Source organism: Parasteatoda tepidariorum, chromosome 2 (genome assembly GCF_982258835.1).
Source record: "Parasteatoda tepidariorum strain Cologne lab strain chromosome 2, Ptep-v5.0, whole genome shotgun sequence".
Classification (NCBI taxonomy): Eukaryota; Metazoa; Arthropoda; class Arachnida; order Araneae; family Theridiidae; genus Parasteatoda; species Parasteatoda tepidariorum.
The window spans coordinates 112,164,503-112,191,284 of record NC_141756.1 but is presented as its reverse complement, the minus strand read 5'-3'; the positions used below and the strand labels follow the sequence as shown (position 1 = coordinate 112,191,284).

Here is a 26,782-nt window from a genome sequence, read left to right as displayed (position 1 = left end):
ATATTTGATTATTGAAGTCTAAATAAATCTTTTTAAATTCCTGCCCTATAAAATTTTATTCTTCCACTAAGGATTAGTAAATTGAAGTAGCATCAATCACATTTATAGCTTTTCTTAGAGAGAAAATATGTTTAATTTTTTTTTCCTATTTTCCTGCTGCTTGGTCTTTATTGATAATTTTTCCAACAATTTTGGTTTTATAACGCATGCGCTATCAATTAAACAGTATAGCTTATTTTTATTTATTTATTTATTTTAGTTGAAGTTTTCCTAATACAGTTGCCCCCACGTAATTGCATAACTGGTATTTGAATATCCCGCTTAAGGTAGTAGAATTTTTGAGAACCAAAATATATTCTATAGAAAAAATATTTAAATTCCCCCCGAGCAACTATTTAAGATTTTTTATTGTCGCATAGAAGTAACTACTTAAAAGAAAAAATTATATATATATATATATATATATATATATATATATATATATATATATATATATATATATATATATATATATATATATATTCGGCTAATTGCTTGTGGGATCATGGGCGCAGAAAATGTTATTCATGAGCTTGAGAAATATGAGTTCATAACGTTTCTCCTTTCACTTTCTTTAATTCTCCAATTTTTTTCTCTCTAAACAACTGTATTTTGTCATCGCTTTTTTGCATAGAAAAAATAATTCAAATAAAAATTTTCTTCGTAAAAGAATTTATTCATTGATCTCAGTTTTGCTTCGTATTTTTGGTTTTTTGAGTAGCTGTTTATGTTTTAATTTTACTTGTTTCGCATACGCTAAATCATGTTTTTCGCTCCTATAATGTATTATTATAAGTTGTTACATTTAGATCTGAAATTTAGGATAAATTTTTTTTACTTTTCTTAAATATTCGTTCGGGAAAGGAAATATGCCCTTAGTTTAGTTTTAGTTTAAATGAATCTGCATTATCTTTTTTTACGCAAAGGTTTCTTTTCGCATAATTTCAGTATTTTTATTCAGACTTAAATGGTTACTATGATTTAGTGTAAACAATAATTATACTTTACTTCATTTTGATGGTGCGTAATATTTGTAACTAATGACGGCGGCATTTTACTTTTCACTATCAACACGTATTAGTATTTGTAAAGTTGAAATGGAAGTTATTTTATTTAGTGTTGTTATTCTTTGAGTATTTTCGAATTTCGTTGTAGCCACAATGAGCGCTACAAACGAAATATATTTTAAATTTTTTATTTTGAGACAAATAAAAAAAAAATCTTATAATAATTAATTAAAATCTTTGCTTATCCTATTTTTCATTAAAAAAAATTTTTAATTACGAGATAAATACTAGAGAGGGCTTCTAAAACAAATCGTGATCAGATCTAGAACAAAAATAAAAGTATTATCTTAGCATCAGACGTAGAAAAATTGTACAAACTTTTCAGAAATAGGATATATTTCTTTTTCTTATACCCAAAGAACATTTGTAACCATCAAAATGGCATAATTAGGTTTTTCTGAAACCTATTCAACCTTCATGTTCTAAAGGAAGCTAAGTCGACTAGGTGATAGCAATGGGATGCGCAATAGCTTCAGTAATACTGGGTAATTAGGTATACTGGGTAATTAGGTAATCAGGGTAAATCATGAGTTTCGAAAAATTACTCCAGACAGACATCTAATGGGACATGATAGAACTAGCACCTAGTTCTTGGAAATGGATAACGTGGGAATGTTTTAAATGGACATGAATCTCATATAAATACAAACACGCTCCAACTTCTTTAACCATTTCTGTTCCTTTAACGTCCTGGTTTTTTCACGAGCTCCACAGCATATATATTTTGAAACAGTCTTTTTCAAGACTCATTATTTTAACTATTTAACAATCTTTAAGACTTAATTTTTTAGTTATTTAATTTTCCTAACACTTAATATTTTAGCTAACTAATAATATTTATAATTTAGTTTTTTAAATTTTAAACCTTCTTTAAATTTATTATTTTACCAATATTTAATACATAATATTTAATTTATATAATTTTTTTTACTAAAAACTATTTAGTTATTTATTAATTTTTAAAACTTAATTTTCTGTAATATAGCGTTTTTTTTTAAAAAAAAATTTAAATTATATTATCCGTTTCCTTTTTATTATTTGTAAATATTTTATTTTATTTATTTAATGAATTAGAAGACGTTTTTTATAACATAATTTCTTCTAATATCTCGTGTTTATATTTTCTGCAATACTAATTATTTTAATTATTTAATCTTTCAGAATTGACTTTTCGTTAAAAAAATATTTTACAATATTTGATCTTTTAATTATTTTCACTGCTTATGTTTCGATTATTTAATAGTCTTTAATACGTAATATTTTACTTACTTAGCGATATTTATGGCCTAAGATATAATTTATTTAATAATATTTATGTCTTAATATTTTAACTTTAACTTTGAAAATTTTATGTTTAAATTATTTAATTATTCATAAGGCTTAATATTTAATTTTTTTATAATTTTCAAAACTTAATATTTTTTTTAAACTATCGTTGACGTTCAAATGGATTCAGATGAGTACACGGATTCTGAATCGTCTTTTTCGGATTCATCTTCTGAGTCTGATTCAGACGATATGTCTTTAAATGATGGACGAGTTTGGTGTGAGCTAAGAGATGACCATGGACCACCTCATCCCAGGTTCCCATTCACGGGAAATCCGGGATTAAAGGAAAATATGTTCACTTCATCTCCAGTGGAATATTTCAACCTTTTTTTCGATGATGATATTGTCAATTATATCGCAACTGAAACGAACCGTTTCGCAGATGATTATCTGGAAACAAATGATATAACTCCAAGATCTCGAGTAAGAGACTGGAAGGAAACTAATGCCAGTGAAATTAGAGTAATGTTTGCTCTTATACTTCTGATGGGGGTAATTAGAAAACCCGTACAGAGATGGTATTGGTCAACACGACTACTTTTGGCCACACCATACATTGGACAGATAATGTCAGAAAGGAGATTTTCCCTGTTGATGAAATTTCTCCACTTTACAAACAACTCTAACTACAACCCTGACTCGCACCCACAATCAGGCTTATGGAAACTTTATGAGGTATACAAACATATAAATGATAAATTTAGAACAGTCTATGTGCCAGAAAGAGACATTTCAGTGGACGAGTCGTTGCTTCTCTATAAAGGAAGACTTGTGTACAAAACTTACCTCCCCAAAAAAAGAGCTAGATTTGGAGTCAAGTTTTACCAGCTATGTGAAGCCAATAGTGGATATATATGTAACAGCATTATATACACTGGGAAGACGACTCCTTTTTATTCGGATAATGCCACGTTCAAATCAACAACAAAGATTGTTTTAACTTTGATTAAGGATCTACTTGATCAAGGATATTGTGTTACATTGGACAATTACTACACGTCAGTTGAACTTGCTGAATATCTCCTGACCAGGCGTACCGACATATATGGAACTTTGCGAATAAATAGAGTTGGATTTCCTGAGAAAGTGAAATCACACAAACTCAAGAAAGGCGAAATTATAGGCTTCCAACTCGGTAAAATTTGTGTTTTTAAGTACCTGGATAAAAAGCCTATACTGATGCTCAGCACTATTCACACTATAGATTTTGTAGACCAAGAAAAAATCAGAAAAAAAAACAATGGGGAAGTTGAAAGGAAGTCTTTAAAAAAACCCAAGGCTATCACTGATTACAACTCGACGATGGGAGGTGTTGATATGGCTGATCAATGCATGTCTTACTACCCCACAGTTCGAAACCAGCAAAAGAAGTATTACAAAAAGATTTTTCGTCAAATATTGAATCAATGCGTTTGGAATGCCTATGTTCTATATAAAAAAAATGGCGGTATTCTCACACATTTGAATTTTCGCCTTGAACTCATTCAGGACCTGATAAAAACATATGGAGACGTGAAGTCAGCTCCCAATCCAAATTATGTTGACCGCCTTACAGGCAGACATTTCCCAACATATATTGATGCAACAGAAAAGAAAAAAAATCCAACTCGTGTATGTGTTATGTGTAGCCGAAATTTTGATTCAAACGGTAAACGTATGAGAAAGGAATCTCGTTTCCAATGCAAGCTCTGTAATGTGTCACTATGTGTTGCACCTTGCTTTGAACTGTTTCATACGGTAGCTAATTTGTGAATTATTTGGTTTTGCTCAACACCCCTAATTTAGTATTTTTATTGTTAAGCAAATAGTAATTAATTTTTTAAAACTAATATTCATTCATAATCTATTCATTTATTTAATTAAAAATGATGTAAATATGATAATTTGATGCTCGTGAAAATTTAATATAAATGAAATCTAGCTTTTTAATGTTGAAAGAAAAATGTTGCATATTATTTTAAAATGTTCGTTATATTCTTATTTACAATTTTCAAACAATAGTTGATTTATAAATTTTTATGTTTTCTGAAATATTTACAATTTACTTCATTAAAGTATCGATATTCGTACTTTTACTTCATATATTTGAGTAATTGTTTATTTTTATGTAATGTGATTGTTTTATTTATTCTTTTCTACAATTAATACCTTAATTTGTTAGAGATCTTTTTTAATTTACATGATTATGTAATTGCATCAGACACATTCAATTTGTTTTTTGTTGTTATGTAATTTCATACTCAACTTGTCTGTGAGTTTCGACTTCCTTGCTTAATTTACTAAAATTTTTAAAGAATAAACATGGAAATGAAAATGATAATAGATTTGGTATATTTGATAATATGAATTTATTTTATAGTATGAATTTATTTATACTATTTTTTAGCAATTTCTTGAATAAATAACTATTTAAATTCACTTCTTGAATAAAGTAAATACTTTAATTACATTAACTATAAGAGAATAAAATTTCGGAATATCTTTGAATTTAATATTTTAAAAGTGTAATTCATGAGTTCGATAAAACAAAACCATTCATACTATTAAGTATAGATTGATAGTATGAATGATTTTGTTTTATCAAACTATTAAATAATACAAGTCTTAGGTTTTTGTTCAATAATTAAATTTCTTGATTTAAAATTTAGGAAATTTTTTCGATGGTTATGAATGGAATTATATATTAAGTGTTATTGTATTCCACTAATATAGCAAAAGCTGCTTTTCTCACTATTTCTGAGGGAAAAAACATAAAATAACTGTCATGATATGTTTTAAATCAAATTGTTTTGAATCAACTTGTTTTAACTAAACTGATATTTTTGAACTGATGCTTATAAAGTAATATGTTTGAATATATGAAATTATATGTTTTAAATCAATAATGTTGGGAAATTTTTGATACAAGTTTTTCAATTTTAAATAATTATTTCTGCAATCGCATTTCAAAAGAAATAAAAATGATTTATTAAAATAAGAAAATTTTATTGTGTTCATTTAATCTCGTAGAATTTTCATGGTTGTGTAAATTGGTAGTTAAAATGTTAGTTATGAATGGAATTATATATTAAGTGTTATTGTATTCCACTTATATAGCAAAAGCTGCTTTTCTCGCTATTTCTGCGGAAAAAACATAAAATAACTGTTATGATATGTTTTTAATCAAATTGTTTTGAATCAACTTGTTTTAACCAAACTGATATCTTTGAACTGATGCTTATAAGTTGATGCTTATAAGTATACTAATAAGTTTGAATATTTGAAATTATATGTTTTAAATCAATAATGTTGGGAATTTCTGATATAAGTTTTTAAATTTTTAATAATTATTTTTGCAATCGCATTTCGAAGGCAATAAAAATGGTTTCTTAAAATATGCAAACTTTATTGTGTTCTTTTTAATCTCATTTCCGTAGAATTTTCATGGTTGTGTAAATTGGTAACTAAATTTATAAGAAAGGAAATTAGTTTTCTTCTTCGATACTTAAATCAGAACTTTGGTACATTTTCCGATTTGGCAGTTTTCAAATGAGTAAGTTCTCAAATAACATTTTTTTAAGTCAGCTTTCAAATTCTCTTAAGGAATAAATTAGAAAGTTTAGAGACCATTTAGATGAATCATATTAAATAATATAAACATTTTCCTTGCTAAACTTTATCACATTTCAAATTAAAATCTATTTCAGGCAAAATATAACGAAATGAGGAAAGAGAAACTTCTGAATAACATGATGGAATATTTAAATTAGTTTGAAAATAGTAATGCGTATCCTTTAAATCGATATATTTCTTGGTTCAACACAAATATTAATCTATGAAAATTTTAAAAATAACCCGTAAATTTTCTTAATCCATGCAAACTATGTGTATTAGCATGGTTTGATATTATTCATTTTGTTTCTGATCACAATTTTTCAAAATTTAATTCTATTAGAATTTTCAGGCATTCAAAATTAAATTTTAAAAAATGCGTAAGTTCTTAGTTAAAGCAAATTATGGCCCAAATAAACGTTGGTGTTGCTAAAAAGGAACACACCCTCTAATCACTCTAAAAAATTATTCATTGTATAACTCAATAAAAAATTTAGTTTTTAACTTTAATATAAGAAGATATCCAAAAAACATTCATTTTCACATTTCTTTACAGTTCTCTGATTTTTTCTTCAGTTTTTAGATTGATTTGAAGGTGGATACCTAAAGAGCAATTATCATTTAAATTATAGGCTTGATTTTAAATAGTTCAAGGTTTCAAACAGATATAAGATAACGATTAAGAGAATAGCTTGAAACAAGTTTAAAATGAAAAACTTAAGTGGCTAATTGCAAAATTTTTGTAGAATTCCCTCCTGTGGTTGTTTTTGTTTAAAATCTTTTCCTTTTTCGGTGTAAAGAAGAATAAAGGAAGAATATAAACTTAAATTTACTATTAATTTCAAAAATTTTTTCAGTATTACTTTTATAGGAATTTTGAATTGTATAAGTTTTTTATTTTATAATGAATCAATAATTGAACAAAAAAGAAGAAAAAAAATCTGTTTTAGTAATAAATTAAACTGACCTATGATAAACAAACGCAAATTAAAAAAAAGACAAATATCATAGTCTACATTTATGAATTTAGATCCTTGAAATGATTCCATTTTTTGGGATTTCTTCATAATTATTTATATATCCAGTCTCTATCCATATCAGTAAACGTCATTAAAAGAAATTACAGATTGATCCAAACTGTGATCAAAAAGATTTTTTTTTCAATTTCTTGCATAATCATATATCCTTTGCATTCGCCAACTTCAAAAATATGTAACCCTACTAAACAGAATTTGAACCTAATTTTCTGTTACAGTCTAATAATATGACCTGGTTTAGAATTTCAATCAGGAAAACTAAATATTTCAACCAAACTTCATATTTTGATATTTAATTTAAACGTTGGTTTCTCTAGTGAAAATCATATATTTTAGTTTTAAAAGAAATCACTTTTTAATAAGAAAGTATTCTCACAATAAAACAATTTTCTAGTCATAATGTTAAAAAAAAATTCAATGAACACTCCTATGTTGATGTTTAAATTCTCTATATTTTTGTATAAAATTTCAGTTTCCTTTTTTTTATTTTTCTATATTCACATTTTTTGGAAGCTCACTAGAGTAAGAGCATAATCATAGTCTTGCATCAAACTCCTAGCATGTATTTTCTTTCACAAAATATTTTTCGAATCTGATTAATTGAAATATATTCAGCAATAACGAAATACAAACTAGTACTAAAAGTCTAAAGTTAAGATTACCAAAAAATTTCTTATATGTACTCTTGAGAAATTTTTAAAAATAGAAATGATTTTAAAGTGGTAATTAATTAGATATCAAATAACGCAATGAAGAAAGTCTTTTATGCAAATTACTATTCATAAATTTCAGATAAGAGCTTGATAAAAACGCGTTTAAAATCCTTTAATTCTAAAATCAACAAAATGTTTTCATTAAATAGAACGATGTTATGATGACTGATTAGTTCAATATAATTATATACTCAGTAAACACGAATATACACTCTATTGATTCTAATACCCCTATTAAAATTTCAGGTTTATAAATTAGTAAAATAATTATTCTGAAATAAGAATAGAAATCAGACTGAGGAGCTGTAGACAAATTATATTGAATTTAGATAGGAATTAGTGATCTAGAAAAGGGAAAAAAACAAGCATTATTTAAGAAATCACGACTTCATGAAATTCCAACAACACCAATAAGAGATAATTGATTAAAAGTTTTTGCAACATAAAAGTTTTGCAGTTGGCAGTCTTTTTAGCAATTAAATATAGAGTGAAAAAATTCTATGTCACAAAAACTATTTTAGACTTTGAGAATGTTCTATATTCAGCTTTTAGGAGTCTTGAAAGAGAGCATATACTCCCTTTATTTACACTACTTCAAAGTTTTATACTAAATCTACTATTATTAGATGACATGATCTTTTTAGTTATTTTATTAGTGAACTTATTAGTGAAAAAAAACAGGTAGCATATTTCATTTTGCGCTTTCTTTTGATGCAATAATACATTCTAACTGAAGATATCCTGGGGTCAACACTATAAGTTTTCAATGAATGAAGGCAAATGTTGCAACAAATTTCTTGGAGAATTACTTTCTAAGATGACAATAGGTATAGTCAATGCATGGGGAAATGGGAAACGGAAGATTGGCGTTTTGAAAGAGGGATATTTACTTCTCTGCAAGGGGTCATTTCCTGTATCGCAGCCCAGTAGTTGCTAATTGTATGGAATTCCAAGCTTTGTACATTTCTGAAAAGAAGATAAATCACTCTCTGAATCCTTGACACTCTGTTTTTAAACCTAGTCTTTAAATTTCTCTCTCTTCTGCCTGTCGTCTTACAAGAAAACATTTCTGGAGAAACATTATTACATAATAGTTTGCAATGAGAAACGTATTTATATATGTAATTTGAAAAAGGAGGGACAGAGAATTCAACTAACAATAAACAAATTAAAACCAAACATTAAATTTATTGTCTAAAAGTATAGAGTAGTGCATAAAAATAAAATACCTTCACAGTAAAATAAAATTTAAGTACTTTAAAAATCAGCTTTATATATAATAGAAAAGCAATAAGAAATAATTCTTAACAGTTGAATCTGCTAATATACCTTATTGAATAATATACTTTTAGATTCATTGTCAAGGTTCATCTTGAAGAATTCGTGTTCAAAATTGCAACCATTGTGAGAAGATATATATATATGTATATATATATATATATATATATATATATATATATATAGTTCAAAATGTAGAGAAAACAAGGGAAAAATTACAAAACAATGAAAGACTTCATACTTCAAAATTGGAGTAAGAACTCACTTTAATACAAAAATCCTCTAATTACGCTTTTATCTCAATTTCCGCTTTTGTTTTCAGTTTTTGCAATCTGGCAATCTTGTTATGAAAATATTTCAAATCATTTTTAACAAATTTCCTGTTCATCATTTCAAGTTTCATTCTGTTTTTTCTTTATATTTTATATTCTGTTGTTACGTGATACTTTTACTTATTGTGCTTTATTTTATTTGGTGAAATTTTTCTGTAAAAATTTTTTTGTAAAATTTTTTGAGTGCTCCCCGCTCTATTGCATTGATATATTTTGCTTTGGCTATATTGATACAATATTAGAAAGCACTCTTTTTTGTGGATATAATCGTGTAAGCTGATGACGAGATTATATCTTTTATTATCCGGAATTTTTAAAATTTTTGTCCTTTTTTTCGGATTTTTCTTCCTTCCGGTTTCTTGTTATTTTCCCCCCCTTCTTTCATTCTTCTGAAATTTTTTCCTTGTGCTCTACATTTTGAACTTATTTTATGAGTTCTATTTACTTGCAGCCTATGCGCAACAAATAAAACTTATTGTTTTTATTTATTTTCTTCGTGTTTATATATATATATATATATATATATATATATATATATATATATATATATATATATATATATAATTTTAAAAGTTATCTATACTTTATTGCGACACCTTCAACGATGTTTACTAGAATTTTAACAACCAAAATTGCAGGATCATCATACTTGATATTTTTGAAGCAAATGTGTTGTTGTCAACTTTCATCGAAAGTTAATTCATAACTAAGAAAATTAAACAGTTTTTAAACCGTTCGAAATACTATATTAGCATATATTTCTTTTGCTAAATTATCTAGGAAAAATAATTTTCTTTAATTTCTCTAATATTAATTTTTGAAAATTTTTTTTACACATTACTAAATAAATACTAGATTGTTCGTCCTTTTTTTTTGGTCAAGTAAAAGTAAAAAACTGTGTAATACAAAAAACTTAACTTTGCGTTGCCTTTTCCTTTGATTATTGTCCTTAATATGTATTGATTATAATTAAATCAGAAATTCGAAACAAATACATCAGAATAGTATTATTACAAAATTTTGACAGAAAAAAAACTTTTAAAAATAAAAATTACTTTATACTCTTTCTTTTACCTAGTTTTGTTTTTTTGTAGTAAAAGAAAGTTAGTTTTGGATACATTTTTGAACAATATTAGTCTATTAAATAATAGATAACTTTATGAGGAAGAAGAAAACGAATAAGTAATTTCTTGTTAAATAATAAGAGCTATCCGAAATCCATGCAAATTTGAAATTCATTAAATTCCTTTATTATGGCGCAATAAAACAAGTATCTTATTTAGTTTCAAGAATTATACTCACATTATTAATAAATTACTTGATAGTATCTCTTAAAATTAAAATTGTCGGAGGAAGTAATCAGAGTTTAGCTGGGAAAAATTGCTTCAAAGTATTATTATATGGTTTTTATATAAACTTAAAACTCTTAATTAAAATTGAACTTTAAAAGATATCTAATATCGTCGGTTTCTTTGTAGTTATAAGATTTTTGATTTTGCGAAAAATGTTTTGAATATGCAAGTTATTTCTTAAAAAATTCAATAACTGTCTTTCGTATTCTGTTTTTTCAAGATTTTATTTCTGTATAAATTTCAGACGCGATAATTCAAAGGAAATGCTTAAAACATCAAGAAAAAAAATAAATAGAATTTTATTTATTCGCTCTTTATTTATTTATTTATTATTATTTTTTTTTCATATCCTTCTTTGCTTGAAAATTTTTAAAATAATGTGAAGAAAAAAAATTACTCTGATTAAAATAATGTTTGCAAAGTAAAATTTTAACATTTCAAAATTAGTGAACTTGAAAAATAAGTAAGGTGAACTTTCTGGCAGTTTGAAAGAAATAAAATAAGTCAAAATCTAAACTAAGTTAAAATCTCTTCCAATTAAGTTCACAAAATAAAATTCAGTTAATGAATATTATCAAAATATCGAATTTACAGTACTTATAACGAAACTGCAGAGCATTATTAATAGAGATATTTAAAAATTTATTCAAAATAAACAAATATTAAAAAATTTGAAAGTAATTTGAGATAATATATCCCCCCCCCCCCCATTTTTCTAATTTTAAAAAGAAGAACTTCAATTAAAAAAGAAAATAATAATAAAAACAGCAATGAAAGCAACGAAATGTTTCATTTGGTATTAGCAAAAGAAAAAAAAATGGAAATAAATAAATAAAATAAAATAAAACTTTAAATTAATTTTTCCCCTTCACCAAAAACTTTTCTTATCAGTACCTTTTAACTACTAATGTACTATGAACTCTAAAATAAACTCACAACTCCTCTGTTATAGTGATTTATGATGACAGCTATCCCCACCTCTCAATTAGTACCCAGTCGGCGGTCGTAGGGGAAGGAAAAAAAATACCAGCGAAAAACTCGGGCGCGCCGCTAGAGAGGCAGATAGGCAACCCGAGTTATTCCGGGCTTGCCGCTTTGCGTGTAGAAATGATTCCGAGTTATTACGGGTTCGCCGCCAGGAGGGATATATATATATTTTTAAAAAAAGCCAAAACTTGTGGTTCAATGTAAACTAATCTAGTTTCAATTCTTCAAATTTAATTTTTCCATTTGACTTGTATATGATAAATTTGCTAGCCATGTGCAGAAACATGGATTTTAAAATTTAAGAAAATTGTGTATAAAAGATATCTAATAATAAACAATACTATATAGTTTATATTATTCTCTATCATATTTATACAAATTAAAAAAAAAAAACACTTTTCTAAAAAATATTCTGTTTAATATTTGGCTGATCCTTCGACCAACTGAATTTTTGACAAAAGGGCCAAATACTTGTTACATCCTTAATATGTCCCTAATATATTTTTGGAACCTGAGAAATTCATAAAGAGGCGAAAAACATGAACTTTGTGTTTGTAGTTTTGATTTCAATTTTTTGTTGGTTAAGTGATCTTTTTCAATTAAAAAAAGAAAACGCTTACTATATAAAAAAATAGAATAATCAATAAAAAGAAATAATAAAGTACATTACCAAATAAAAATTAGATTTTATTTTGAACTATAACAGTTTTGTTTTTATTTTAGGCTTTTGTTTAAAACATATAAATTTTGTTCAATTAAAGTATTTAATTTTAATTTGTTGAATTCCATGCCAACTGAAACCAGTAGTGAATTTTTAAAGTTTGAGCAATATCCTTGTATTTGGTATCATTGTATGTAAAGGAAATCCATTGTAATTTATTCTTTGGAGTTACACATGAGTATAGTAAAATTTATCATAAATAGATAGGCTTTATGATTTCGACTTAATTTAAGAAAAAAAACTGTCTCCTTTAAAGAAGAATAGGTCATTAAAAATATTATAATTTTACATACAGCTTGATTTATATTGCAAAATAAATTGTTCCTGAGTCTAATTATGCAGTGATTACTGTAAAATAAAATTTTTCTTATTGCAAGTCAAAAATTCTCAAAAATATGTTTGTCCCCTCTGTTACAATTATTCTCTTAAGGTCTTACAATAAAGTCCATAAGTACAAGCATGCTATGTTACATTTTTGAAGAAAAAAAATACAAATTTTAAAGTTTCTCCTATAACAGAGAGGACAAAACTAAATACTGTTACGCAAAATTGATAAGTTGACCATTAAGGAACACTAGAAATGTAAACAAGTGCTAATGAATCCCGATTCAATTAGTTTAAACCAGTTCTTGCACTATTAGAGCACACTTTTTATACAAAGTTGTCCAATTTTTATTTGACATTGCACTTAGTTTATAGTTAAAAGTTTTTTAAGTGAGTAATCAGTATGGGGAAAACAGCAGCTGAAAGAATGAGAGAATATAGAACTAGAATATTCTATATTCTCTCAGATAAATAAAGATAGTTGTGAGAAGAAAGATAAAGAATATGAAGCAAAAATTTATGATAACAGGAGTATTTTGAAGAAAAAAAACTTAACAGAAAAATAGATAAATTGAAAAAAAAATGAAGATAAAGGAAAAATAAAAATGCACTGATGCAAGCAGTAGAAATTGAGGAAGAATATTTTCTTTATAGTATTCTTTAGCCATTGGGGAAAGGTATTAAAAAAGTCAACCATGCATTATATGTATCTTCAAGAAAACATTTTACTGTTCTCCGCATATTCTATAACCTTACTACCAAAACAAAAGCCGAGTTTCAGATGAAACAAAAAAGGCTTGTAATAAATTTCTACTCATCTAATAAACTTTCTTACCAGACTTCTGGTAGAGCTGAGTGTATGATTGTCAAAGAAAATGAACAGAAAGTCCACAAAGTCAAATGTGCACCTTGATGGAATTTTATCAAGTATCAAAGCAGATCCATCCAAACATAAAAATTGACAAATCTAAGTTTGCTGTACTACGACCTATCCATATTTTATGTGTAGGTAAAACACCATATAAAATGTGTATGTGTTATTCACGAAAATGTGAATTTACTATTAAAATCATAGTTGTTTGCCTAATAACTATATAGAATTACTAAATATAACAACTTGTGACAGTCGCTCAATTGACTTTTTACTTTATAATCATCGTGCAATAGATAGTTTTGTAACTGTAAAAAACTCTAGGAAATAATTTAGTAGTTAATTTTGTTGTCGAAATAACTGAAATTGGGAAAGAAACAAACAATGCACTTTTTTTTAACACTGTCTAGTAAAATAAAAGCTTTCAAATATAACTACAAAGATGTAGCACCGTTTTCAATTATAGCAGTGATGTCAACTTCAACTTTAAATAACCGAAAAGTAACTTATAATAGTGATATTTCATTTTAACTTCTTGTCAAATTAGTAAGACATTCCCCCTGTTACATTCCATGTCCTCACTGTTACGATGCATTATTTGGACTTGAAAAAATGTGTTTGCAATTTTAAAAATCTTATAAAAATTTATTTTACCTATCTTGAAATGTGATAATTTTAAAAAAAGTTACAGATAATGCTTCGGATGGTCTAAATCACAGAATTTAACATAAATAACAGTGCATGTCAAAAATATGGGATTTCATTTGTCCCCTCAGTCACAAGTACTTTTAATTAACTTGCTTGCAATTTAACTATGAGGATCTTTTATTATTTTATGCCAATTAATTAAACATTAAACCCTAAAGTATCATGTTCCAATAGAATTTTTGTTTTCAAAAATATTTAATAAATTTTTTAGAATAAAATACTTGTGTGATTTCCCATCTGTTACGCTTAGAATGCAACATTTATATTACTTAATTATGTACCAAATTTTTTCCTACTTTCATTCAAAGAGCATTGTAGTTTTTTTTAATTAGAATTTATTTTTAAAATGAATTTTTGTATTGCAAAATATGATAAAAAAGCACTTCTTTTCTCCAATGTTTATTTATTTATTTTGATAAATCTATTTTTGATATGATAAAAAAGACTTTGACTTTTTTTTAAAAAAAAGTATTCGTTTTTTCATTTTTTAATGAATTTTAATACTTGAATACCTTTAATTTTCTACAAATATATTACTAAGTTAATTGATTATAAAAAATTAGAACACTAATGTATAAATAAATATTACTACATTTGCTGTTAACATGTCCAAATACATGTGCAGTCCTTCGTTAGTCAACCTGCTGTCAAGTGGCCCTTCACTCAAAAAGGTTGTACACCCCTAGTTTACACGATCCAAGTTTTTTTCCTCAATTTCAAACAATTTTCGTCCAAAAACTTGGATCAAATAAGCAGGCCTTAAAACCAGGAATGGCACAACTATAGAAACAAACTGTAAAAGTATGGGTCTATATCCTCCTTCACACTGAATTTGTAACAGTTTAAGATACAGCGATTAAACAGTTAAGATATAGCGATTTTTTAAGATACAGCGATACATAAACAGATTCATATACATATCCAAACATATTCAGAGCTTAGCATTAAAATAAAACTTACACTATCAGGCAAACTGCAGTCATTTTTGAGGCAGGTGCTTTTGTAAGCTTTTCGCAAAATGTGTGAATAAGTGGTTCAGTCTCACTTTGTAGACCCATTATAAGGAGGGTTTAAGCACATTCTGCATCTGAAAAAAAGATTCCGCATCAATAAAATGAATGACAATCAAATTGATCACTGACATAGGCTCAAACTTTAAAGGCTATCAGGAAATAATTTGATAAGTAGAAATACAAGGTTAACAGAAAATAATTGGTTCGGACCCATTGTTTTTTATCTGGATAATTTCTTCAAAAATATTTTTTCTTAATTTACCATAATTAAAGCTATGTTATGTTCATTAAATTGTTATTGTAAAGAAATTTTTAGTCTAAATATCTTCTTACCAGTAATTGCATATGTAAATACTACTTAAATGTTATGTGTGTATACTTCATGATTAAACGTAGAAGGCAACATTAAGCTTTGGTCAAAACAATTGTAAGTGCTGACAGAAGATCAAGAATTATTTTTATACTATTAAATGCAAAATTATGCTTAAGAGGACACCATACCACATGGGAAACTTTTTGTTTCAAATTCTCTTTCACCTTAATAACTTATTTAAATTAAAGAAAATGTGAGTTCAGACAAACCTTGAATAAGCCATAAAGTTTCAAATACTGGTAATAAAGTATTAAAAGTATCAAAATGAAAATAAATTATGAGAAGATAACTTCTGCTTATGCAATGGTTACTTCCAATAATTAGTTTGCATTTTGAAATTTAGAAAAAAATTTCAGCGATTTAAAAGTGATAACTTACTCTAGGTTTGTCTGAACCCAATGTTTCTACACTTTAAATTAGTTACGGAGATGAAAGAGAACTTTCAATGAAAAGTTTCCTTAAGGGTATAGCATTCTCTTAAGTCATTTTTCAAAACAAAATACAAATGCAGGAAAAATGTTTATACCCAAAACAATAAGTGTAATGTTAATGAAAAGAGAAAATTTGGCATTCCATGCAAACTAAATTAGTTTTTTAATTAAAATTTAAAATCTGTCAAATAAGGGATGTGTAAATTTTTATTCATTAATGTAATGGTTCCAATTTCAGTTTTTAAAAACTTTTTACTAACTTCTATTGGTTCAGTGGTTAATCGTAGAGACAATTGAATAGAATTATTGAGTTCAATGAAATTAATACCAATCGTTTATTTTTACACTACAGTATTTCTTAATACGTATACCACGTTCATGAATTTTTTTTAAAAAGCTTCGTATTGCTTTAAAAACAATTATATTATCCATAAAAAAAAAATTTAAAACAGATGGGACCAAAATTAATGTTAAAGTACCATAAAACATTATAAAAAGAGGAAAATAATAATTCATAGAAAGTAAAATTAATGAGATGCAATCGTAATGATAATTATAAACGGAATCTTTACCCTTCAATAAGAAAAAATACTTCTAAGAATACATTTCAAATTAGAATTTAATTTGAGTCTATTTTAATAATTCTTTAAAGAAAACCCTATCATATAATTATTTGCTATTTCAGATAAATAAAACCATGTGTGGACCGTGGTTTCATTTTTTACTCTTAGTTACGTGTATATGTTTAGGCATTAACCTTGAAGGTGGCTTTATGATTTTAAAAAGTGTAGAGCACTTGGAATTTTGTCTGTTATCTTGATTGTCTATGTATCTGCATCTTCCTTATTAAATGTGAACCTCTGGTACTTGTTTTTCTTATATGTGGAAATGCAATGAAAAAATCAGGTAGATATTTACTCATTAAGATATATTTAAAGCTGGCAGCAATTGTTTTTTAAAGAAAACTCCCAATCAACAGCAACTTTACCAGCTTCATGAATTTGTAACAGCCAATCACATCTTCTAAATCAGTCAGAAATCCTTCATCTGAATTCTCCTATCAAATAGAAAGAATAAAATTATAAATCTTAATAATGAGCAGAAAAAGAGACTTTTTTTATTCAGTAATACGATTCTACCCATAGAGTTGTTTCCTAAAACTGATCTTTTTGGAATCAAGCGCTTTTTCAATAGCTGAAACACTCAAATAACATTTGTAATTATATGGTTCAGGTTAGATTTTAATAACCAGTTTTACCAAAACATGATAAAAAGTAGGTTCTTAGTGATTAAAAAAGATGGAATTAATCAAAACCTGTTAAAAATTGGCAGCCCATAATTTATTTGCATGTTTACTACTTATAGCTGATACAATTAAATAATATATATATTTTACAGTTAATACTTGGCAGTAATGGATAATATATAATTCAGAAAGCACTTAAGGACTAAGGATGTATTTAAACATGTTCATTAAAAATATTATTTTAAACATGTTTGTGACTAGAATTATTATTCTCTTACTATGCTATCATAAACTCACTTTAATAAATACTTAAAATAATAAAAGCATTTTATTTTAATAATAAGCGAGACTGCTATTTTTTTTTTATTGTTTAGTAGCTTATTACAGAAAATTACTAATTTTTGTAGTTGTTCCTACCTGAAAATAGCCAATTTGTAGGGAATAACCTATGTACTTAAAGCAACTAGTCATTAGATGCATGATTATAAAACTAGTTGTTTACAAAAGAAAAAGCAGACAATTTTGTTCACTGCTGACAAAAACTTACTAGCACCAAACAGGCATCAATATAAAAATATCCTTAAGTAATTCTACACCAATATTTCGTCTTGAAAATAGATCCATCACAATATTTTTTGTTTTAAAACCCAGTTTTTTTTTTTTAATTTAATTTTAATACTTTATGCTCTTAATTTTAATGAATTAACGCAAAGTTTAGTAAAAATCTACAGTTATATAAAATTTTTTGGCAGACCTCTCAAAAGATATCAGTGTCATTTGACTTGTAACTATATCATTCACTATAAAAAAAAATAATAGTTAGGTTCGTTACAATTGTTACAAACGACTCACATTTCTTCCACTTTAATATGAAATCAAATTAATATTATAATTTGATTTCATATTAAAGTCGAATGAATTAATAAAAATCACTCAGATACCATAATTAAAAGAAATATGAGAAAAACAGTTCCATGCTTTGATTACAGAATACATAAAAAATTAAACTCAACCTGCTCTTCATCAGTTGAATCATTAAAAGTATCAGTTGAATCATTAAAGTAACTCATCCTAATTCGGAATTATATTTATCAGAAAAGTTAATGTCCTATATTTATTTCAGAAAGACTAAATAATAACTAGAATTTTGAATCAGAAAGAGATCAAATTTTTTGTTTTGCTAAGGGGCTTGCTGCTGCATATATCTGTGCGATTTAAAACAAGCTTTAAGCTTTCAAAGCTTTGTGTAGACGTAGTAACTACAGGTGGCGTAGGTATGTAGCATAGAGTTGAAATAGTAGGTAGAGGAACCAAGTTCGCTTTATTCCTTCCGAAAAGACACGCCCATGGATCCTAAAGCGGTAGGATATCCAGCTCGCGCTTAAAAAACGGAAGCAGATCTTTTTCACCCTCCCAAACAAACTTTGTACCTAGCTACAGAACTCCGCCTAACGGCCAGAGTAAAAGCTCTGGCAAAAACAAGTTCTGGGTGAGGGGGAAGAAAAGTCTCCGTCCCTCTCCTCATCAGGGGATGATTACTAATTTTAAGTACTGTAAAAACGTTTAAAGAAAGAGTCCGTTTCATTTAAATAATAATTAAAGAATCTGTTGATTTTCTTTTTTACGTAATTGATTCGATTGATTTTTCAGTGACTTCAAAGAATTTACATAAGATTAAGCAGGCCAATATATTTTTTGAGATACATTTTTTGATGATTATTTTATTGAAATTTTTTGAAACGAACCTATAAAATCATGTGCCAATTTCATTTTTATTATTTCAGACTAGTCAAAATTATTATTAAATATTGCTTGGTTTTTAGCTTTGAGACTTTGTTTTATAGTGATGTTATAGAATTTTCTCAGGGCATACATCATGCAAAAGCAAACATTTATTAATTTAGTTTTTTGGTAAAAGAGAATTTATCTTTCAGACATTATTTCCTTTTTTTTTTTACATTTTTCTAAAACAAATTCACAAAGTTAAATGCTATTTTAGTAGTTCTAAAATTAATTAAACGTAAAATAAAAATTAATTATAAATTCAATTGGATAGCTATTGATTTTAATTAATTGAATGTTAAACTTTGAAGGAACTGTATTAAAATTGTTTTTCCCTTAATACTTTTTAAATAAAAATTATGCTTTTATTGCCCTTTGATGCAATTTTTTAGGAAACTCTGCCTCTGTTCAAATAGTTAATTTTAAAAACTTTAACAACTTTTAATAAACTACTTTGTCAAAAAAATAATAATAAATTTTTGTATAATAAAAAGGCGAGCATAAAAAGTTTAGGAAAACATGACTGAAACAATTAAATACCTTTAACAATAATTAAAAAAAAAGAAATATCAATCTTTAAATTTGGACTAATATGCTGGATAACTACATATTAATAGATAAAAAAAGTCATACCGTGGCAATTATCATCGGAAGAACACTCTTGCTTCTGCTTCATTAACTCTTGGCCAAATATGACTGACCCCAAAGAGCTGCATAGTTTCACTAAACATCAGCTTCAATGGAGTCAATTATTTAGCAATACATATTTTGATGATTCAAAGGATGATACTTCACACATTATTCATGAGGAAAAAAAGCTCTAGGATCCAAAACATTTAGAGTAGGTAATTTCAAATAAACTTAAGAAAATATATATTAATTCACCACACTATAATTTCTTCATCTTTAGAGATCACTACCCAGGTAGCAAAAAGATATGATCTAATATTAGAAAGATGCAATATAATACTGCCCTGCTAGAAAACGCAACGCTCTTGAATCCTATCTTCTAATTTTAGAACTAATATTATATAAAATTAAATAGTATTCGATCTAACATTCGAACTTTCAAAATAATCATCTATTTCATTACTTTTGGTACAGCGTCACATTTTTGCGAAAGGTTATCCCATATTATTAATAAATAAACATTTATTTATGAAAGAAAACAATAAATTAAATATTACTTAAAATGTCATTTTTAGCCAATGCAAAGAAAGCGAAAAATAATATTAGTAGTAGTTTGCGAACGATTGAACTCAAAAAACTTTTTCAACTGTTGAATCTTGTCCCCCTTCTTCCTCGTTGGCTTCTTCTGTTCGTTTGTTTACGGCGCCATTGTTTGAACTTAGCTGCTTTCTTTTCAATTACATAAGGTATTTATAATTTAGTAATTATTTGAAAACTTTATACATTTCAATGATAGTTACATGAAACGTTAAAGAAGTATTGTAAGTAATGTTTTTGCTTTAGTTAAAAATCATGTATCAAATAAAGTCAGTTTATATTATGAATTGTGATCATTATTGTTCGCACATAGTAGTTGACTTCTGTGTTAAGTTATTGTTTAGCTATAAATAATAAGTAATGTAATTAGTTCAAAATATGCTTGTAAAAGAACGTTTGCTAAGTAATTCGACTGTAACAAAGTTTTTCTGCAACAGAGGAAAAGATAAAAATAATTGTCTGTAAACAAATTAGCCAAGTTAAAACAATTAGAAAATTAATGATCTGCTACTTTTAGCTCAGTTTAAACTATTACATTCTAGAATGTTTAACGTTCAATACAAACAATATTGTTACCGTATTAAAATTTCATGTCTAAAATATTGTAAAACAAAGAATTAAACATTTTTATTTAAATTTCTTGGGGATATTTCAGTATCCTGATCACCAAAGTGCAATCACCAAATAGATTTTAAACTTGTAACTTTTTTAAACAAAAATATGTATATGTTTGCCTGGGGTTGTACCTTTCGAGTTTGTCCTATTCTGTAATGTTTCTTTTAGTTTAATAAATATTTATTAAATAATTATTATGATAATTAGTCTAATAAATAATTATTGTTTAATAAAGTTTTTAAATAAATTTCTATTACATATAATCTGAGACTAAAAATTTAATTAAGCAATAAAAAAATAAGTGTTATGCATACTGACTTTTAAATGTAATGTAAATATATTTGGGGGGAGGGACAATATATATATTACAACTTTGAAATATGTGAATTGTTAAAGAATTCTCCGAAATGGTTTTTTCAACCATAAATTGATGAATTTGAATTCTTATTGTATCTTTTTATATTGATGTACTTATACGAATTTTAAAATAAGCATTTGTTTATTTAATATTTTTCCGCACTCTTTTTGTTGATTTGCCACATAGCGAGTAGTTATTTTCTGGTATAATAAAAGAAGTTAAAAGGTTTTGCAATTTGATTTTATTTTTAAATATCTGAGAGTTTACTTGGGAGTGCTTATGAGCTAAATTCTTTTAGTTGATCTTCCCTCTGTGTTATTTTTTGTGTGACACTAACGAAATTTTTTTTACGCTGGTATCAATACCAAAATTTATCATTTAATTTCATTGTAAAGGATATTTCAATTTCTTAAAATCATTTTCAAATTAAATAATAAGTTTCAAATAAATATTCAATGTTAAATAGTTTTAAATGTGTTTTTTTTTTAATTTCAAAATCTAATTTCTTTTCTTTTTAAATTTCAGTATATATAGCTTTTCATCTTCAAGAAAATCTACTATTTTTAAAATAAGCAATGGACGAAAGTAAGCAATTGTTTATTTCACACTTTTTTTGTTGATAGCTTGCCACATAGTGAGTATTTATTTTCAGGTCTAATAAAAGGGGTTAAAGAGTTTTGTAGTTTGAATTTGTTTTTTTTTTTTTTTTAAGCATATGATAGTTTGCTTGAGAGTGTTTATGAGCTAAACTCTTTTGTTAATCTCCTTCCCACTATGTTACTTTCTGCTTTTCGTGTGGCTCTACCAAGATTTTTTGATGCAAGTATTATTACTGCAATTTACTCATTGAATTTCATTGTAAAAGATATTAAAAAATTTTAAAAGCATTTTCAAATTGCATGATTTAAGTTTAAAATAAATATTCATTGTTTAAGAATTTTAAATTTGGTTTTTCCATTGTAAATTTAATTTTCCTTTACAATTTCAGATATAGCTCTTCATCTTCAAGAAATTTTAATTAAAATTTCATGTTTGAAATATTGTACAACAATGAATTAAACATTTTTATTTAAATATAGACTGATTTTTATTTGAATGTTTTTGATGCATCATTATTTATATTAATTTGTAAATGATTAAAAAATAAACAATAATATGGTCTATTCAAAATGGTGATTATGGTGAATGTAGAGCTTTGATTAAATTGTATTTTTTTAAATAAATTCCTATTAGAAATAGTCTAATGCTGTAAAAATTTGTTAAACTATAAGAAAAAAGATATTTGACAAATGTTGGGTATGCATACTGACTTTTAAAGAATGCTATGTCAAAATATTTGGGGGAAGGGGCGAACTATATTTAATATATATTTACAACTTTGAAATATGTGAATTGTTAGAGAATTCTCCTTCTATATGATTTTTTCATCCATGAATTGATGATTTTAAATTCTCATAGTATCTTTTTACATTGATGTTCTTTTACATTAATCAAATTTTAAAATAAGCAATGGAAAAAATTAGCAATTGTTTATTTAACACTTTTCGCCACTTTTTTTGTTGGCTTGTCACAAAAGAGTTTTGAAGTTTGAATTTTTTTTCATTGCAACGATAAAGATAAAAATAAATTTTTTGTAAACAAGTTTGCCACGTTTAAATAATTATTAATTAATCAATTACTTTTTAGTTAAAACCATTGAATTTTAGAATGTTTGAAATTTTATTGACAAGTTGAACACTGTTGTTACATTTTTTGAATTTCCTGTTTAATATATTGTAAAATGGTGAGTTAAATATCTTTATTTTCATTTCATGAATTAGACAGATGTTTTTGATATATGATTAATTATATTAATTTATAAATGATAGCAAATAGTTAAAAAATAAGCAACAATATGGTCTATTCAAAGTATGTTAACGTTAAATGAAGAACAGTGCTTTAAAGGTGTTAAAATTTTTATTTATAAAGTTCTTAAAAAAAAATGTGAACATTTCCTATTGGCTCTATGAGCTTATACAATGTACAAAAATATTTTAACAGTTAAGTGTCATTGTACTTAATCTTTAAAAAAAATTAAAAAGTATTGAATTTGATATATTTTTGTATCTGTATATATACTTGAATATTCACTTCAATTGAAAAGAGCTTAAGCGTTTTGACCTATAATTTCTTCTTTTTTAAAAAAATAATAATTAAGAAAAAATAAAATTATTATTTGAAGGCCGTTATAAGTGAAATAATTTTCTATTCTTGCTTGGTGATACTGAGATTTTTTGGTGCAGGTATTGTTACGGAAATCTACCCATTAAATTGTAAACATTTTCAAATAAAATGATTTAAGTTTTAAAGAAATATTCAATGCTTAATAGTTTTAAATTTACTTTAACTAATTTAATGTTTTCAATATAAAGTAATATAGAGGTTTAAGTTTAGTGTTTTCAATGTAAAGTTAACTTTTTTCTCTTATAATTTTAGCTTCGTCTGCTGGATAAACAAGCTTATCTACCAGGAAGGAGCCATTCATTTTTGAGCTTGGGTGCTGTACAATGCAAATGGAAATTAATTTCTGGTAGAAAACTAGGAGCCTTATGTTCGATCCTGACAGAAAACAAAACGACTGGAGGCTCTCTTTAAATCTGCCGGAGCTGAAAGTTTGAAGAAAGGTGCATCCCTGTGCGATTCGTTTGTGTGATATGCAAAGATGCTGCTGACCAATTTATAAAATCTTTCAGTAAAGCAAAGATTTTCAGTTTATTGCTCTGAAATATAGTTCAGTAGCACAAAAACAAAAAATTGAATTGAAGAAAAACTTTAAACTGTATGAAATGACTGTAAAGTTTTGAAATTTTTTTTAATTTAAAATAATAATAATTAAAATGATAACACATGGTCCTACTGTTGCTTTTAGAAAAAAAAATTATTTTATTTAATTACAGATACGTGTTCTTAACTTATATTTTAACAAAAGAATATTGATAAGCTTATATTAAACAATGATGGTAAGAATGTATTGCTTTTATAGTTTAGTGAAGTTATATTTATATTGTGTTTTGTTTTAAAATAAAATAATTAGGTAGTGAAATGTTTGTCATGATTTGATTTGATTTATTTTTTTATTCTTAACTACTGCATTGTGTAATTTATTCTAGTCATTATAGTTATGTTTAAGTATTATGAAAATTCGAGAAATTTTGAAGATATCAGAAGCAATTTTATTTTAACATCATTGTTAAACATTAACTCTAACTTATGAGCAATTATACTACTAGCATTGTATTTATTAATTTCAATTTTGCAGTTCAAATTTGAGATAAGAAGTGTATATAGATTTTTATGATTTTATAGATTTTTGTAAAGATTTAAATTAATGTAATTGTAAAATAATGATAATAGTAAAAATTTCTTAGGCTTAATATTTAAAATTTAGCAGAACATTTATTTACATTATTGTAAAAACAGAAAATTTAAATCAACTTAAAGAAGAATCTTGTTTAAATTTTTATACATAAAATTCTTTGCAAAAGCAACTTTTTTAAATGCATAATATATATTTTTTTAAGGCTAATTCTTCATAACGCATACTATATAATCAGAGAAAAACGATTTTGATCACTAATACTAAAGGCAACTTTTAAAAGATAATGTAAAAAAATTTATTATTTTTTCGTCTTATTCTTGTATGCAATTATATGTTTGTGCAAATTTAATTTAGATAACATGATATTTACTGACAGTTTTGAAATTAAAATGTTATGTTAATTTTTTGCAAAGATCGTTAGTTTAATAGAACATAACACCTTTAAATAATTATCGAATTGATGAAAATTCCTGAAGTTATTCTAACATTATTAAAAAAAAATATTAGCAATTTTCGTAATATTAGTTGCTTTCCTGGTTTCATTCCCTGGAAAAATTTCTACCTTGCGTTTGAGTTTTGTTTTTAGGTGTTTTGCTAAATAAAATTTCAAATACTAAAAGAATAGAGTTACGTAAGTATTTCTCCATTTAGCAATTCCAGTAAAAAAAGAAGGGGAAAAAATATGTGTAAATTTGTTGAAGTAAGTAATTTGAATATTTTTAAATTTTTTTCTTTATTGTGCCAATTATTACAAGAAATGTCCACTTAAAAATTGAACAATTGTAAGGGGAAAAAATTTTAAGTTTAAATTTCCACTCAGTTCAAATGTAAATATATAACTTTATAATTATATAGTGTGGTTTTTATTATATAATTTCAGAATATAAATAATGAATGATAATTGTGAAACCATTTAAAAAAAATATATATTACAAACTAACAAATTAAACTAAGATTTTAATAAAATAAACCCAGTTTTTTTAAAAAGAAAATTAAGAGTAGATTTTAAAATTAAAGACTTGAAAATTATTAATGATATAAAATTTGTCAGAAAACCCATTGTATGAATAAAAGAAAAAAATATCAATAAAAGTTGCAATAAAGTATTTCCTAATTTAAATATTCGAAAAAATCAGCTGAACATAAGATATACTTTGGAGTAAGGAGGAGAAAAATGGAAGGTAGCAGAATTCGCTAATATAATTTTATTTAGTATTTCTGTATTGCTAAGTAAATAATGCATGGAATGACATAAAAATACTGTTCTATGTTTTACTGCTTCACAACAATACAGAAAATTAAGTAAAATTGTATCGTCGAATTATTCTACTGCCATCCATATTTTCCTCTTGCTTACTCCAAAAAAATAAAAAGCAGAATAATATCAGAAAATACAAAATCTAATATTATATAGCATCAAAACTACGCAAAAGAATATTATGGCGAACGCTAGATAATATTAGTTTGCATTGAATCTAATATTATAAAAGGCTGAGCAAACAGCGACCTTTTATATCTTTCTAATATTACAAGTTGTGTAATATAACGTTAGATTTTGCCGCTTTTCTGATATTATCTAATGTTATGTGCTACTTGGGTAGCTATAAAAATAATTAATACTTCAAACATGAAATCTATGAATGGAATGGCAAAAAATAGAAAATATTTAAATTTCAGGGCAATGTCAGAAAAATCTAAAGAAGCAAAGAAAACTGCAGGTTAATATATCCTATTACAATTTATTCTTCACGTTTAGGAAGCACTAGCTATAAAAATAAACAACTATATTGATTTAATTTCTGAAATATATCTTTAAAGAATTAATTAATAAGTCAAACATGACATGTAAGAAAATGAAAAAAAAAAGTTCCTGGCAAAAGCCAGAAAAGAAATCATCTGTAAAGACCACCAGCTGGAAACGGAAATTGATTAATACTTCAAGCATAAAATTTGTAAAAGCCAAAAAATAATAATAATAAATAAATTACTTATGCCAGAAGAAAATTTATACACCATATTACAATCTCTAC

At 25.9% G+C, this 26,782-nt stretch overlaps 1 protein-coding gene and 1 long non-coding RNA gene across 7 annotated transcripts in view; one reads left to right on the top strand and one right to left on the bottom strand.

Moving 5' to 3' along the window:
* Positions 1 to 18,617, bottom strand: part of LOC147816052 (uncharacterized) — a 45,051-nt gene extending 26,434 nt beyond the window's left edge. Inside the window, exons 1-3 of one of the 4 annotated variants that reach the window (XM_087158048.1) lie at positions 18,426 to 18,617; positions 17,085 to 17,223; positions 15,310 to 15,436 (exon numbers count right to left, since the gene is read on the bottom strand). In XM_087158048.1, the coding sequence (XP_087014174.1) occupies positions 15,310 to 15,407 (98 nt within the window). In that variant the 5' untranslated portion in view covers positions 15,408 to 15,436; positions 17,085 to 17,223; positions 18,426 to 18,617. Of the gene's footprint in view, positions 1 to 15,309; positions 15,437 to 17,084; positions 17,460 to 18,425 lie in introns of those variants that run through there. The other 3 variants (XM_087158050.1, XM_087158051.1, XM_087158049.1) reach the window with 3 other exon arrangements.
* A 1,496-nt stretch (positions 18,618 to 20,113) lies between these two features.
* Positions 20,114 to 24,141, top strand: LOC147816051 (uncharacterized). Of its 3 annotated transcripts, XR_015431621.1 has the most exons (3): positions 20,114 to 20,570; positions 21,920 to 21,979; positions 23,870 to 24,141. It is a non-coding gene; the product is annotated as an uncharacterized LOC147816051 (long non-coding RNA). The 3 variants fall into 3 exon arrangements; XR_015431620.1 differs by having other exon boundaries at positions 21,920 to 24,141; XR_015431622.1 differs by having other exon boundaries at positions 20,114 to 20,645; positions 21,920 to 24,141.
* Positions 24,142 to 26,782: the final 2,641 nt, after the last annotated feature.